The sequence below is a fragment of the Netta rufina genome (genome assembly GCF_964035555.1).
Source record: "Netta rufina genome assembly, chromosome: Z".
NCBI lineage: Eukaryota > Metazoa > Chordata > Aves > Anseriformes > Anatidae > Netta > Netta rufina.
The window spans coordinates 14,564,909-14,583,268 of NC_140126.1; the positions used below are offsets into that span (position 1 = coordinate 14,564,909).

At 34.5% G+C, this 18,360-nt stretch overlaps 1 protein-coding gene across 4 annotated transcripts in view; it reads right to left on the reverse strand.

The window, feature by feature from the left end:
* ARL15 (ARF like GTPase 15) overlaps positions 1–18,360 on the reverse strand; it is a 218,267-nt gene that overhangs the window by 116,719 nt on the left and 83,188 nt on the right. For all 4 annotated transcript variants that reach the window (XM_084305724.1, XM_084305726.1, XM_084305725.1 and 1 more), the window contains one exon: positions 13,263–13,471. In XM_084305724.1, coding sequence (XP_084161850.1) covers positions 13,263–13,471 — 209 coding nt within the window. The remainder of the gene's footprint in view (positions 1–13,262; positions 13,472–18,360) is intronic.

Genomic DNA, 18,360 nt, shown 5'->3' on the forward strand with positions numbered 1-18,360 from the left:
TTTACAATGTGGTAAAAACAGGACTGACATTGAGAAAGTCACTGTGAAATGCAGCACTGTAGATAAAAAAAATGTATTTTGTTTCCCACATTCGACTTCAGTTTATAAGGATGTGAAAGTACACCATATGTTCACTGCCAACAAAAAAAAGGACTAAGATAAACTAAAATAATCTGGCAGCATGTATTAATCCAATGCAAGTAAAAAAAAAAAAAAAAAAAAAAGCTAGTGTTCAGCATGATTAGCCTGACATCCTATTGTTTTCTGTTACTTTTAAACAAGACACCTCCTTAACATCAAAATCATTCAAATGATCCCGGGGAGCACAGTTCCTAAAGTCAAATAATAAAAAATCTCTTAATTTTTGGTCAAACATAAAATTTTGTATATTTATTAGCTGTTATAAGATTCAACAAGATCAAGACAACAAAAACCGTCCCTGCAGAACAACCTAAAAGTTAACACAGTTGTATGCCAATTGTGGAAAACTGATTTTTGACAGCCAGCAGGAGTAAGAATCAATTAGCGAAACTTCTGGTAGCAGACAGAAGAAAAAGTACCTCACCACTAAGACCACCCATTTGTTTTATTATCCACTGCTTCAATGCACAATGATAATGTAACTAAAAGGTTGAATTTTGATTTTTACTAAAGCCAGACAGATTAGAAAACGAAATAACAAGAGTTTGCTATGAGTTAAAGACTGTCAATAGAACAGTGTGAAAGGACATTCTGCCTGATAGCTGTACCCTTCAAATCACAGACATTCAGGGCATTGCCAATTAGCAATAAGGAAATGAAACAAAAGGGAAAATATAAATTCAGAAATATATAGTTCCAACTTTTTATTTTTGAAATTGCAAAGCAGCCACAAAAGATTTGCAAATATTAGCTAAAGAAGATGAAAGATATTAGCCTGTCTTAATGTCTTTAAGACAGGCTGTCAAGTCCAATTCAAGTGTCGAAAAGCTCCATTTACCTACTAGGAGAAACAATTCTTCAGAACATAAAGACAATAGGTTCTTTTGGTCCCTGCAGTATTAAACATAAATTAAAGATAAAATTATATTCACTTGGTCACCAATGGCATGAAGATTAGTTTTCAATGTTCACTCTAAGAGAAACAATAAATGACAGGAGAAAAAGAATCTTAATGTGCTGCAGAAGACTAGAAATCTACATTCCTGGGCAACTGGTGCTAGATTTATTATTTTTTTAAATATGTCTGTGTACGTATATAAACAATAAATACAAATAACAATTATATATTATGCAAACACACGCATACATACTCTCCACAGATCTCAAAATAAGCAGCACGGGCACATAATTAAGGGGTCCCCAGGGCTCATAAAGAAAGTGCAACGACCTTGTTAGTGTTTGGCCTTTCTTTGGCACCCAGTTTCATTGTAAAACAGTCAACCATGAAAGTACTTTAAAAAGCTGGTTTTCTTTTAATATTTACAGCATGAGTACGTAAGGTACCTTATAATGTTTAAAAGAAACTGGTACTCCTGTATATCTTCCTGGCAAATTCATCATGAACCACAAACTTTCTAATTTACAACTTTCAGAAATCTGAATGCTTTAGAATACTGGGATTTTCAACTTTGCAATTTAATGACAACCCTGCCTTTGGCCTTTCCTGACCTGTTGTGAAGTAAATCAGGCACACTAATGTGGGCTAACAAGTCTTTTTCACACTGTTCGATCACCCTGCATCTTTTTTCTCCGCAGACAACGCCTCTCTCCCACTCTCTGTCTAGCCATCCTCCCTCAAAGCAAACAAAATGGTCACTGTAACCCTGCATTACTGCTCATTAGATCACAGGTTAGTCAAGTGGAACTGCCCGAGGTTCCCAAAGGAGAGCTATACTTCAAAAATCTGTCCATGTCAAATGAAGAAAAAACCCCTGAGCGTGGGGTCACCCAGATCAATGATCAAAAGAGACTGAGAATAGTGGAGGGGAAAAAAGGAAAAAAAAAAAAAAAAAAAAAAAAAAAGCCCCTTTTTTTTGTTAAAAACAGCCTTCCGTATAATAAATCAGAATACAAAGATACTAAGCTTTTTCTCTCCCTTAACAACACTCTATTTTCACTTTAAAATGGAATACCTTGATTTTCAAAAGATTTTCTAAAAATAAGATTATTTTTAAGTATTACAACTGAGATTTTAATAAAACTCAAAATTACCTTAACAAAACTAACAAGAGAAATTATAATGGAAAATATTAAGGATTTTCTCATCATTATATATTTAATTATTCAAAAATGTAATTTAAATCGATTTAAACTCAACTATGATTTTAACTTTAACAGCTGATACATTCTGAAATTCATGAAAAATGATATAGGTGGTACATTAGCAGAAAAAGTAGTCAATCAGAATTACACAGTTACATTACATTAATAATTACATTACAACGATTCTATCACATGACGGACGTACAGCCACACCAAATACTTGAAGAATGTGCAGCACCATTTCTACACTCAGTTCCTCTTTAAAGAACACACAGCAATTCAGTAAGGACTACTAAGAAAACCACCATAAAGTAACAAACAAAGAAAATAATCTTACAATGAAATAACAACAACTTCATCTGTAACTAATGAATCTGTATATACAAAACAGATAAAATTACTCAAAGACTATTGGCTGTATAATAAAGTTCTGTGCACACACATTTTTGAAAACAACATTGGATAGTCTTTACTTACCCACAAATGAATGAAAAACAAACCAAGAAGAATCTAAACAGCGCATTTAAAAATCACAGATAATTGTGCTTAATCAAAATGAATGATGTATTTTCATAAATTACACACATACGTTGTGCCATGAATGAAGACAGTGCTGCAGCTAAAGGGATCACAATGTTTCCTGCAATATTGGTGACAGAACATCTTTTTGTTTACAGCTCTGAAGAGCTTTAGTTTTCTGTCCTAAAGTGTAACTAAAATTTCACTCTTTCTTTATCCTCTGCTGCAAGTAAAAGCATTATTAGGATAGAGGCATGGAAGTATCTAATTTGGAATACAATCTATGTCAGCATTTTTTTTAGTTACTGTATGGTCTGCTCCAAAGGTCTTGCAGCAAAGCAATAGGGAGGCAAAGGAAATACAAATCCTATAAATATTTGAACGTCTCATAGAATGTCAATAAAAATGTATTAGCCTTTATTACCTAGCCATTATTACCACAATAACAAAAAAAAAAAAAAAAAAACGACAATACCAATGGCATGATAATACATTATGAACAAGTCTTGGAAAAAGATTAGAGAACAAGGTTGCATTGACAGAGACAAATGGGACAACTTAATTTTAAGTAAATATAATGTAACTGTAGCAAGTATTTAATCATATATGCAGTAATCCCAATTATCCTCCTCTTTACATACATGTGTATGAGTCTTGATCAGAAAAGCTCATCAACTAATGCAATTTTTTTTTTGTTTTATTTTTAAGTTTCCTAGATGCCTTACAGTGCATATTGAATAAGGAACTTCAGCCTGCATTAACTTTAAAAAGGCGTATGTGCATGTACATTGAGGTCTTATTTTTAAGACAGTATTTCTGACCCTTGCAACTCTGTATGTGAGCATATTTTCAAGAACCAAAGACAACAGAAAACACTGTAAAAGTAAAGATGTTGAGAAATTGTGTGCGTGCATTGTCATTATGTATTCTGTGCAGTGTTCATATTCTGTTTTTCTAACCAGCACGTGGGGGACGGACAATTTCAAGGATTACCTGAGTAAATCTAAATAATACACTAATAAGTTTTCAAGAAAAAATAATTTCATCATGTATTTTAATGTTTTCTAGTTTATTCTTCACTAATAAATGAAGAATAAGATTCTAATAAGAACCTTCACTAATAAGTCTTTCCTATACTAACTCAAAATTTTGAGCTGTACAGATTCCAGTGGAACAAGTTACAGTTTCATGTCAGACTGCTGCAGATTATCTAAACTATTTTGAGAAAACACTTATGATTATAAAAATTCCAGCATGACTAATGATATGATGTAGTATCGACAAATCATCATTAGAATAATGTCATTACATTCAAAACTCTGCTTCTAGTCTTATGAAGAATATTGGTCCCAGATGCTAGAGAGTGGATAGTTCATCTTTCTTCCCATGTATGTCTGCTGAGTCACCAGAAGAAAGGGATGAGAACAGGTCCACTGTTTGATTCAAATGTCATTGTATGTTGGACGGATTCTGAAGAAATGATGGACACTGTTCTCAATATACATCCCTGTAGAAGAATGCCTCCAGGGAAAACCAAAAACACCACAGTATTCCGTTCTCAGCCTCCCTGACCTGTCACCTCATCACTTTTGAACCTGCTGAACTCCCTTCCATTCTTCCTTTCTGTTTCATCCCCAGCTGCTCTCTACTCATCCCTTTTGCTTTACTGCCAACAAAGTTTATGGGAATGGATGAGAGGGAGGTCCACAAAGTTTGACAGTGGTCTTCCTTTCTATGCCTCCTGCAATCCCTTCTCTCTGGATTATTTCATTTTCAAAAGCCACAATATCCTGTCTGACATGCAAGCTCATAAACTGGCAACAAATCTTTGATTTTGGCTTAACTCATACCCACTGAACATCCCAGATTTTCTTCCACAAGCACAATGGCCTGAAGACAACCCAGGAAGAGAAATTAAAAAAAAAAAAAAAAAGAAAAAGAATTCAGCAACATTAAGGAATAGGAAAGGATCTAATCACAGAATCACAGAATCACAGAATTTCTAGGTTGGAAGAGACCTCAAGATCATCGAGTCCTACCTCTGACCTAACGCTAGCAGTCCCCACTAAACCATATCCCTAAGATCTACATCTAAACGTCTTTTGAAGACTTCCAGGGATGGTGACTCCACCACTTCCCTGGGCAGCCTGTTCCAATGCCTCACAACCCTTTCAGTGAAGAAGTTCTTCCTAACATCTAACCTAAAACTCCCCTGGCTCAACTTAAGCCCATTCCCCCTCGTCCAGTCACCAGGCACGTGCGAGAACAAACCAACCCCTACCTCAAATCTCGCTTTATAATAATGTGTCATTCTTTTTTGGTCCTTGACAACTGCAGTGTTCTCCCAGTCATATGCATCCGGAATGCTGATACAAAATGATCCTTTCCTCACCCTGTCATTTGGAACATGCCATTGCTTTGCAATATCTCAAACATATGCTACTATCTCCACTTCCAGAGATGCATGGTTCTTTCCCTCTCAATCATAGGACTTTTATGCTTGCCCACTTAATGCACTTCAACTCTGATGGGCCAATGGTGCATCAATTTTCAGTTCTTCTTTCCCTTACAGTACATACTACTTATTTGCAGGAGTAACTCCCATCAAGCATCTTGAGGAATGCTGAGTGTTCAGAGGGACCAAAAGAATTCCATACTCAACCTCCTTCCTGTTCTGGAATGACCAATAAAGATGCTCATATCGTGATCTTCCATGAAGAGTAAGCATCTAATTTCCATGGAATGCAAAATGACCAGAAATTCATTTCATACACTGTGTACATATTCAAATAAAACAATTATTATCTGATCCCAAGTAAACTTTTTTTAAATTTTTCTTTTACACTGAGTACCAAATATAAATGATACAGAAAATAGTTTAACTATCCAGTAAATAAAAGATACATGATATATTTTATTGCCAAATATATTTTAGTACTAAAGATATTCTATTACTTTTACTATTACACTTATATTATATATATATACCTACACTTATATATATACTAAAGATATTCTATTACTTTTACTATATACACTTACTATTACTTATACTATTACACTTAAAAAAACAAACCAAACCAACAAACATTAAAGGAGGAAGGGTATGTCTTCATCTTTTAAGCAGCAGAAGCTTATATTGTTGTGCTTAAGAATGAATTTACTAAAAATAAGAATGTCTGAAAGGGAAACACATCCTAAATCACTTGCACAATTGCAGAGCTATCACAAACTTGATCCAGTTCATTATTAAATACTTTTCCATTTTTTTCATCTGATCAGGAAACTTTCTTTTTTCCTTTTTTTTTTTTTTTTTTTTTTTTTTTATAAAACATGTAGAGTTCTATTTAGAGAGCAGTTACACAGCCACTAGTAAGTTCCATTTGAAGTACTTATTTATTCTGAAGGAAATACAACTTCTCTTGCCCATACAAGATGTCTCAAACAGTAATTAAATTTCTGAGCACTCAGGAATTCCTCTGAAGAGCAGTTTCACAGACTTAGAGGCCCAAAAGGATCATTATGACCATGTAGTCAGATTTGTATCCAACGGGCCTCAGGTTTTCATTTAATAATTCTCAACTATATCTCAGCAACTTTTGACCAAACAAAAAAGGTTTCAGACAGAACTCCAAGAAGCTGTGCTTTTCTCAGCTCCCATAATCCTTAGTTAATGAATACCACATAAGCATTCATAAGTATACAAATACATATAAAAATCTGTATTAATCTTTTAGCAAATGTTTTTAATATGTGAAAACAGCTCAGTTCCTTGCAGATTTATTTGTCAAGGAATTTACCACTCAGAGATTTATACTTCTTTGTTAAAATAGATGTGCACATTTGTACAGTTCGGTTACTTGTAAGCTATTAACCTATTATCAACAACTCCAAATTACCATCTGATCTAATGAAAATACGGTGGGAGGGGAGTAGGGGAGTAGGAGGTATCTGCCATGGCCTCGTTTATTATAAAACAGTAATTGAAACAAATCCATCTAAAGAAAAGGGTGCTTACTGTTTGGATCCTTCATGTCATTCTTCACCTTTTTATAAAGGAATTTTCATACAAAGAGACTTTCTGGGTAGATTTATTTATTTACAAATCCTTAAACAGCCTTTACAATTCCTTTTCAGCTCATCTTAATTTTTTCTTTGCTCACCATTATTTCCTACCATGCTAGAGATTCAAAGTGATGAGAAAAAATACAGCTTCTTCCAGATTTGCAATTTCTTATTTTAATTTCTTTAAAAGGTTACTTGCATTTTGCAGCAGTAAATATTTACTACCTAACTTGCTATTAGTAATTATTTTAACAATGCAATGATTAAAGCATGCTCTACCTCCTAAATATTTACATTGGACACAGACTTGCAACCCTATAAACCTGTTTTGTTGTTCACATCCAACTAGGGCATGGATCTACTTACTGATTATTTTATACTGATCTTTATATTCCTGTATGATATTTTGTTTATATTACTTTATTTTAGGATCTTTTTATACGTAAGTGCTCTAAGTGCTCTGAATAAATTAGTTTATCAGAAAGGGAGATTTCCTATGAGATGTGTAAATAGGGATTTTTCAGCATTGTTCTAAGCATGGCAAAATTAGTATTTCCTAAACATCAGTTTATAAATGTTGTCCTCTCCTGGAAATGTATTCATAACTGAAGCCTGACAAATAACTCCACAGTTCCTGCAGAGGCCACAGTTTTGAAAGAAACAGCCAATACTTAAAATAGCAGAATCCAGCTCCAAAACAATCTTCAAATATCAGGGGATACACCTTGGACGAGAAGTATTTGCTGTGAAGGGATTGCAAATATTAAGGTTATTTAGGTCACTATGATCTCAAAACAGGGTAGGAATCCATATTTTGGCTATTTGCTGCAGTAATTTGAAGATAAATTATTTTGCAAATAGTTTTTTGAGGAACTAAAAATCTGCCCGCAATTTAACTTTGCTATAGATGTCGTCCCGGTCAAAGTACACAGATTTGCAACAGCTGGTCTTTAAGAATTCGGGTAGGTGAACTAATTTGCAAGGTTTGAGCAGGGCAAGAATGGGACTGAGTGCAGCCAGTACTTCCATTTTTGCTCCTGGCTTCAGGCAGTTTTTTTGTTTGTTTATTTTTATTTTATTATTATTATGTTCTGCTTCTGGAGGCACTATCTTTTCAAAGCTGTTAGCTGAGATACTGAACTCTCTATGAAGCTTAACCTACTATCAACTTATCAATGCCATTTTTCAGATTGTTAGTAGTGACATCTATAATAATATTCACACAGTAAATTGAAAGGTTTTCCAAAAAGCAACTATTTTAACCTAACTAACAGAAAATACAAGACAAACTATGGCAAAATAGCACGAGAACACTGATCTACCTTACACACAATAAGGAGGAGTAATTTAAATCCTGGAATTAAGAGTGTCATATGCAGCCAGCTTGGACTACAAAGCATCAGGCCCACAAAGAACAGTTTCTATAGCTCTCCAGATCCCCTGCACAGCCCCTGATAAACCTGCAACATTGTACTGCAACAATTTAGTTTCAAGAAACTTAAGGCATCAAGACAACATTGTTTATCTACACAAATAATTCCAGACATAAACAAGAGAGGAAAAGCTTGCAGTGTAACAGTCCCTACATCACTGTTGTGGTTCACTTAGCAAGGAGAGCCACCCTTTGTTTTTCTGCTAGCAGAAAGCCAAGCTGGACACCATCCACGACTGAAAACCCAAACACCTTAAAATAGTGTCAAATATATGAAAACACCACAATTCATGCAATCAAGGGACCAATCTTTCACATTTGATTTTGAAATACTGTTTGTAATTCAAAGACATTTTTAATCATACTCTAATGAAGAACAAAGAAAAATGGGAAGTTTCACACACCAATGAGTACTTCAACTTTAAAGCAAGACCTCCTACACAAGAGAAAAAGGCATTTGTGATCAGCTCACATAATATTTTTTCACCTTTTTCCCTGACAGTATTTAGAAAGATAATAAAAAAAAAGATAACAATCTTAAAGCAGACTGAGAAGACTGTCTGCTAGACTCATTGCATATTAAATGTGCTGGTATTTCTTAAAAAAATAAATAAATAAATAAATAAAAAAATAGGAATATGTTAATGACTTGCACTTTTGGATAAGTAAAAGAAAACAACAAAAATTAAATTCTATGGATGTCTTCACATGTGATCTTGCAAACAGCCTTATATCTTCAAACAAACAAACAAACCAAAAAAAAAAACCACACCACAAAACCAAAAACCAGAAACTCTCCAAAATCAATATTCCACCACACAAATATGTAGCTTCACTACTGAACTGGCAAAGCTTTATGGGCCGATTCAGTTTCTGCTTTCATCAGTCTGATGTGGCTTCTACAAATCCTCAGCACATTCAGATTAAGTGTTTGCCTATTCCTGAAGCACAATGGCCGTGAACAGCTTCCAACTCATCCTACCTGTCACTACTAAATATTTTTGTGACTTTGGTAAGTGACTCACAGTTTGCATACTGGTTCAAATTATAGGAGAAATGTACTAAAAAATCCAGCTTCCAGTATTAGCACACAAACCAACGCAGATTCCAAAATAAAAATCAACAGGTGAAAAGGTTCACTTGCAAAGCAATTTACAATGCTCTTAACACCAAAAACTCGCTGTTATATTTTAAGCCTTTAAAGAAATTTGACTAATCAAAACCACTCATCTATAATCAAAAGCAACTTTTGATGGAACACCATAAGAAAAATATCTATCTATATATTATGCTTTTTTAATTATATACATATATATAATTTATTTAATTTTATGCATTTATATAATATACATATATGTAATTAGGTACGCTGTTCTAGAATTGCATCCAGTATTTTGGAAACGGTGGCCAAACTGCTATGCCACTCTCACATAATCTTCCCCATCTGTTGAGTAACTAATTTTTTGTTTTGCTTGCAACTCTAAATTTTTTAATACAGGAGGGTTCCAAAACAGCAGTAAGAACTGACTTCCACAGGAGTTATTGTTCATTACTGTAATTTTAATCTAAAATAAAGTTATTTTGCAATATACCTATTAACTTAAATATTATTGCCTGAGTTCTATGCTCCAGTTAATGCACTTAGCAGCTATTTAAAATCATTTATGTATGCACTAGTGCTACAACAAACATCAAAACAACTTACAAATATCTTTAATAGAGGAAGATGGAATAAATACCACACAAGCTGACGTAACAGAATTAAGAGGCATATCTTCATTCACAGCTTCTAGAATGAAATGTCATATGTACTTTTTTTGGTTTACCATCCTTCTAGTTGGAAGTGTCCCTGCCCTTGGCAGGAGACTGAAACTAGATGATCTTTAAGGTTCCTTCCAACCCAAACCATCCTGTCATTCTACGATTTAAAAAATAAAAAATAAAGGAAAACCAACCAGCAACTGAATACAGGAAGATAACATCACATTTCTGATCAGTATTTCAGTTTAGTTTCTCCTATAAGTTTTCCTGGTCACTTCTGTAACATGAAGTATATTCTTCAATCATGCCTGAAAATGTTCAATTACATTTTATGATTAAACAAACTGACTGGATATTCTTCCAAAAAGTTATTGTAATTTTGAATTGAGCTATTCATGATATTGTTTAATACTTAGTATATACTAAGTATATAGCTGCTACGATATTGTTTTAAACTATGCAATGCATAGAAAAAAGACATAAAATATAAAATTCTGAAAAGCTAAAGCAACTGCACTTCCCAACAATAAATATAACTAACATCTGTTGCAGAAAGTGCTTGGCAGTTGTACAGTTTTGTGAAGGATTTTTGTTGTAGATAAATATTTTTCTACAATTCCTATTACACACCACTCCACTCAGACATTTTCTTTAATTATACTCCAAGGGGTCCTATCATATCCATTAAAGAAAGGCAATTTGTTGTCTAAAAGAATGCATACATAATTTTAAATTTCAACTGTGATTTATTTATCTTATGACACACAAAAAAGCATGAAAATACCTAAACTTAATGCAGTTCGGAATAATAAAAAAAAAAAAAGTCTAATAAAACTGACAGTGCTTAACAGATTTTCTTTATTAAATTTTTAAAAATTCTCTTTTAGGAATAAGAAATGGTGATATGATGAGTCAGCATTTTCCTTTCATGTCAGACCTCACTAATGAGGACAAAAGCCCAGCAAAACCTCTAAGAAAGCAAGAAATTTCTATTTCAACATCTGCAAATTGAGTAAGACTCCCACTTTGCATTCACAGCAAGCACGTGACATCATTTTTTCAGGGACAAAATACCAGGAATAACTTTGTGACAGCCTCTTCAGTTCAGAATACCTTTTTTTTCCCCACTATTCTTAAGTAAAAAATTCACAGACATACACCTGACGATACCGGATTATTTTTTTTTTCCTGAAGATATGCATTAGCTGTGTGCATTTAACAAAAATATTGTATTCAGCATTTCATACAAACTCAAAGTAGCAATCAAGACCTGTTTGCTATAAGTATAAACCAAGATTTTTTACAAGCATTCAGTAGAAGTGTATTTAAATACTGCTGAAAGCGTATAAAGATCTGTTACTCCACTGATATCAAACAACTGGTAATGTTGTAGAGGGAGAAGGAGAGAAAGAGGGTACTGTCAATAAAGAGAAGAAACATTACCTCTAAATACACAAAGGATATGGTATATCAAAAGTCTACCTAAAGTGGCTCAACTGCAAAATTAAGAGTTACATCTATAACTTGCCATAGCATACAGCACACGGCACAAAGACATCGTTCCTCTCCCATATTCACTTTTCATATGAAACCAGAGATTTCTTAAACAAGATTTATAACCAAACTTTCAATTAACATTAAACCCAATAGGGCCATTTCAAAAAGAAAAAACAACAAATGCTTGAAAATAGTTAAATCGTTAAAAAAAATCCATTGATGGAAAGTAATCTGTACTACTCTACGAAAAATAGTAAAATCGAAATAACTTAGGCATATTTAAAGAACTAAATGAAAGCAGTCATGTATTAGGATAATGTCATTTCTCAAGTGAGAGGCTGAGGAATATATGGTTTGTTTCTACCTTGCACAATAAACTAGAATAAATTAATAGCTTGATATATTAAAATCCACATTACATTTCCTCTAAATATTCATTACTTCTTCCAACATCCACAAGATGACAAGACCTAGAATTGTAGATTCAATCTCTGCATCATTTCAGCTTACGTTTTTATGCAACTTAAAGTCCAAATCCTTTTTTTTTTTTTTCTCTCTTTTAAACACAGAATCTTGGAGGAAAGGATCAACGATTTAATACAGATTTTTACATTTTAATTTACACAATTTTCACTTACTTTCTTCTTCTCTTATTAAAAACATCATTATTTACGTTTCTCCTACTTAACACATAATAAACTTAACTATATTGTCTCTTTTGGCAAAGAAAGCATAAAGCAGCAGAGAAAGTACATGCAAATATACTGCACAAATAGCAGTTATCCTACAGATGATTAAGTTTTGCATCAAATCAAATATGCATTTTTCAGAAATATATTTTAAACAAAGATGTACACATAAGAAAAGACGAATTTCAAATACTGATTAGCAACACAAGAAAGTGTTGAAACAGTTTTGACTCTGATGTATGAAAAACACCACTCACAGAACAAACAAGATTTTACATACAATCTTTAATATGAAGAGTTCTTTAAATGACATAGTTATGAACAGAATGAAGCAACAGGATCTTAATTTCTTCCTACAACTTCAGAAGAAGAGCTTTTCAAGAAGAGTAAGTAACTTTCAGCATTTCCTCAATTTCATTAGAATGTGTGAAAGAACAATTTTTCAGAAACTTAAGAACAAAAGGTACACCAAAAAGAAGAATTCTGTAATTTACTATGTGATAGCTAGAAATTAGACAAAAACATTACTGCTTAAAAAAAGAAAATCAGAACAGCTCAAGAACTTCACAACAGGAACTGCACCTCTGCTCTCACTTCGTTACATAAAACTTAAGAAAAAAAGCTTTTACGTAAAGGCTACCCATGGCTACAAACAGTCTATTGCTTTAAGCTGTTGCATAGAATAGAGTAATGGGATCCTAGAAGATTAAACTAATAGGAAAAAAAAAAAAGCAAAACAACAACAAAAAACACTGTCCCAGCAGCTTTTGATAAGAGTAGTTAAAACGTCTTTTCTCCCTTCAGCGAAATACAGCGAAAAAGCTGAACTGTGTTTGTATCCAAGTATTACTTGTTTGTTTTCCAGAACAACTGAGCCTGTATAGAGTGCATTGGACTAAATTCTTAGGGGCAGGGGCTGTTCTTGGTCTGTGTATTTACAATGAAGGCTAACTGAGGCCAGACCGTAACTAGGATGTCTGGGTAATAAGTAATAATGGGTCAGTGGTGTGCAGACAGTAAATACAAACAGGCAAGATGCTGCCACGTTCACATACCTCTTGTACGGAGCGAGCTGCTGGCTTGTCTTGATGATTGGCCAGTATTAAAAACGGCAAAGTACATAACTGTGGGTGCTGGAGAGCTGAATGCAGTTCATTCCTAGCAGTTTCTAGGTCATCTTCAGAGGAGGCACTGTCTAATACAAATATTACCCCTTGGGATCCTTGGTAGTAACGACTCCAGTATTTCCTGATATTGTCAGCCCCTTTCAAGACAATAATAAGAGCTAATTAAAATAAATACAATTAAACAGTCTTAACACTTATAAACAAAAATAACCCTTCTACTTAGAACAATCAAAGCAATCTACTAAATTTTCTCTCATAAATATACATTAAAAAAAGCAACCATAAATCCGGGATACATGTACACAAACACAAACACAGAAACTAACATCGTTTAAATAAGGAAAGAATGTGACTCAAGGCATTGAAAGTTTCTGCTCCATAAACAATTATTGGCAGAACTACTACACTTTCAATGTTGGCTGGGCTAATCCCATACTTTCTCACTGAAATATACTGATAATAACAAGTAAACAGGACATCCTTTGCCCATTTTTCTTTTCCTTAGCCATGTAGCTTAACCTGTGGCTCCCATCATGTCAGCTGTTCATTATTAAGTATGGTAAGGTCTTTCAGTTCACCCCCAAACCATCAAATACTTCATAATCAGTGAAAAAAGGTGTTAGGAAAACCTTCTAAAGTTGCAATTACACATTTAATGAGGAAAATGGTGATACAGTAGTGAGTTGAACAGGGAATGAGGAGATAGGGTGACAATTTGCAAAGGTATTAATTTCAACTACTTTTACTATCTCAGCCACATGACAGATTCTGGAAGAACCCAACACTAGACATGTGACTGACTGTACAGGCTTATGTGCCACAGTAAATTTTAGGACACAGTTCAGTGGCACTCAGCCAACTCAACAGAAGCCAAGCAATAAGGTTATCTATAAAGCTTTTGTCTCCCCTGGAGAGCAGCATATGTTGTAACACTGAGGTAGGAAAAAAAAATTATTTGACAGCTGTCAAACTATCTAAACAACAATTTGGACATAGGCTATTCTTTGAATGTCTGAATCTGGCACTACACTCATGGGGACTACCATTAAAAAGTGAAGAGCAACAGCAATACCGTAGGAGAAAACTTGACATGTCTGCAAGACAGTGATTTGAAAAAATGTGCTGATTTTTTTTTTTTATATACATACACTTTACGTACAATATTCTTACTTTGAGATAGGGAAAAGTGAGTTTTAACGTAGACATGCATACCAAGTTCTGATAATAAGAAAGCTCCGTTTTTCGATGGAACAGAACACCTGACTACAAAGTTTTTGACCAACATGTCAAAATGAGAATTTAATGTGATATAATAATATAATAATGCAATAAAATGGGAATTTAATGCAATACAATTACTATAACTTTGCTACGACACTTAAAATATTAAGTTAATTTGTGCATTGTACAACTGAAAAGAGACACTAAAAACAGGTGAAGAAATCAAAATTTAAGAAGAAATTCACACCGTTACACTTTACGCATCCATGAGTATTCAAATCTCACTCCATGGAGTTACTCCCTTCACAGTACTGATGACAATGGAACCTGAAGCACTCAGTCTGTCTTGCACCCAGCACAATCTAGATGGCTAATGAACTTTGTGAATACACACTTTTTCCTATAGAGAATACTGGATTCAAATCTGAACGCTGTTTTTCTGCAAAAGACCTAAAGGATTGGTTACTTGACAGTCATAGGATTTAGTCAAGACCTCGCTTAATTTCTTTACTAATTTAACCAGTCTCGTGAAGTAATAATGCACAAATAGGACATGTATTTCTTTCATTTTATTGTCAAGTTCAGAAGATCAACATTACTTACACAGGAGAGGGATTGCATTGGAAGTTAATTGTATGTTTCCTTACCACTGTAATATTTATCAATTGTATTTGTAGAGAAATGAAAGAATTTCATAGCACCTATTATATACACCAGTCCTTCCAAATAACTCACTGTATCAGAACCAAGGAGAACTAGCAGACACAGGAGTTTTCAGCCTGAGAGACTCTACTTAACACAGCAATGCACAGCAGTGTCAGCCACAGCCATGAGTATCACATTACTTAAAAAAATAAATAAATGATCATTTTCAGTGAACTAAAAGGCCAACACCATGACCAGTTATTTGAAGGTGTTTTTTGTGTTTTTGTTTGTTTGTTTGTTTTTTGTTGTCCTAGTAATATAACAACTCTCACCTACCCTAAGATTCAGCCAGCTTCTTTTCTACCAACATGTTGCTGCCAAACCCGGAGTTTTATCTTAATAAGAATACTGACTATTTCTAAGGAAATAAACCTCTGTGCTTCATTCATGGCAGTATGAGGCTACCTTTATTTCTCTCCTTTTCAGTGCTTGTAAGAGAACAGAACATAGCATCACAGAAGAACTTTACTGAAAAGCACTTGAAGGTGTCAAAATTGTTATCTGTCAAACTTGCAGCAAGTCTGCATTGATAGCACAAATGCCACACAGCCTTTGCATCAAGATAGTCTATGTAGCCTGTGCGTGAAAGCTTACATTAAACTCAAGTTTATGAAAAACATCTCTCTCACCTCTTCTCTGCCTTCCATGCTTCCCCACTGAGAAGTCAGGCCTTCAGTATTTTCCCTATTAGCTAACACAGGTGCTGTCTCCAGCTTTGAAATTCCACCTATGCTGATATTTAAAACTGTTAGAACAACATTTAGGTTACAAGCACTTGCACACTTTAAAAACACCATATAGACACTTATCTGTGAAGAGGCAGTTCGATCTCCTTAAGCTTCTCCTCAGGTATGTTATACTGCCTTCTTAAAATAAAATGTGGAATTTAAAATAAAAATCTCCTGTTCTAGTCAGAGGAAAGGATGAAAAGAAAACACGTGCCCTACAATATACTCTAACATTTATTAAGCCTTAAGTCTAAAGCTTTAATATTCTGAAATAGGTGACACACCACAGTAAACTGGACTTTATAGATGACAATTGTTTTCAGCCTTCCTTCTCCCCCCCCTCCCTTTTTTCCCCTCTAAACACACAGAAAGGCCTCTAGAGTAAGGAAAGAATGGCTGGCAACTAGAAAAGCATCCACCAGTTTCCTCTCTACCCACTATGCCATGTCTAGTCTCCATCCACCTCTGCTGAAGACTCTACAGCAGCTGGGATCACAGATGAAACAACACAACTCCTCAGACTGAAGACTGCTACCAGTGCCCAGCGTGTCTCAGATGTACCCTCATCTTAACTGGAAGTCACACCTTCAGCTACAGCACAGATAATCTGTTATGGAAAGCTCTTTATGTATCTCTCTCTCTGGCACTTGACACCAGCAGGCATATAAAGAATGCAGTAAGTCTACCACAGCTGTGTTATTTCTGTCTGTCTAGCCCTTCTGCTGACTGGCTCACAAAACTTTGAATCAGCTTTAGCCTTTCAAAGCTTTTCTGGCTAGAATCGAAAACTCAAAACCTTTTTTTTTTTTTTTTTTTTTTTGGTATGTGTGTGGGGGGAAACGAGGTAAAGGGGTGGGTGGGCATTGTTCATAAAATGTAGGTGTAGTTTATTATGATAAACTAGGATGCTATCTGTACGCCACCCATTGATTCAGCCTGAAGAAAACAGAAGATGGTTTGCTTAAAACAAACAAACAAACAAAAAAAAAAGAAATATCTACTTTTCACAAAAATCCTACTCAGTTAAAAACAGCCCCTACTCTGCAGAAAGTGAAACTAGAAAACGAGTGGTGTTTTTTTTTTTGCTTATCCTATTGTAGATAGGCAAGCAGCGCTTACATGACTCCTATTTGCTTTGAGTTAAATGGTAAATGTCTATTCACCCTGTAAAAAGCTAATTGTAGAACAATATTTTCCCAGAACAGTGGAAAGATCACTACTGCTCAATCCTTGTCTGAATTACCTCAGGACTCAACTTAACAAAGTCAGCAAACAGGTGTAAATGATCTCTTATCTATGAAATGAGGAAACTATGTGAAAGAGCTTAGGCACCATTTGAACAGAAGGCTTGTGCATGATTGATAGCAAACAGATCCATCTTTAATGCTTTCAGAAGCTGAACGTCTCTGTGCAACTCACAGCTTGGACAGCTCATCAGGGTCATCTAAAAATGTCATCTGCTAAGATGTTCTGTAAACTGTTAGATGCAGATATGTCGCAGATGGCATTACATACACTCCATGACCAGATTTTGTAGAGGTGTCAACTGCCTTTTAGTCAAATACAGTAATGAGATTTTATTGCTTTGTTTTAGTATGTCCCTGTGAGGATTACTTAGGCTGGCATTTACTTGTGGGATCAGTTTTCTGATGACTAAATAGTTGAAATTTAGCTGCTCTACCAGCCTGTGTTGTTAAAATAGCGTTCAGTCTTCCCCCCTTTCTCCACAGAAGAAAGGAAGGTGGCTTGCCCATACCTATTTAAAAATTAAATGCTAATTAACAGGTCATCATAATCTCCTTCTACTTCATCTTTTTCTTTACTATCTGACGGCTATTGCCATCTTCTCCAGGTGTTTACATTTTCCATTCAACTTGTTTTGCATGACACTATGACTACCCCTCCTACTCTCTCTCACTCTTTACTTCCAAATTAGGACAAAATACGCATGCTTTGTTTAACCAATCCTGTTTAAAAGTTATTGGTTCTCGAGCTCTCACCTATACAATTCATTCAGCTAGTTTAAGGGTGTGAATTTATTACTTTTCATGAAGCTTAAGGAGAAACAGCAGTGGGGAGGACAGTTCTCTTATCCTGGGCTTGCTCAACTGCATGGAACTTCAAGCATCCCTGATACTAAGCACTCCACTTTTGCTAACTGGTTAATATGTTTTGTCTTAAATAGAATTTAAAAGATGATTACACAACATGTTGATTATCTATGCACATGCAAAAGACCTTTACGTAGCTTACAAAAACCTAACACAAACACGTGACAATATGTACTAAGGTACATAAAACAGAGAAAGTTAATAAATTAACTTTAATATAATAAACGCTAACATTTTGTTAGCGTTTTTAGAATCAGTAAG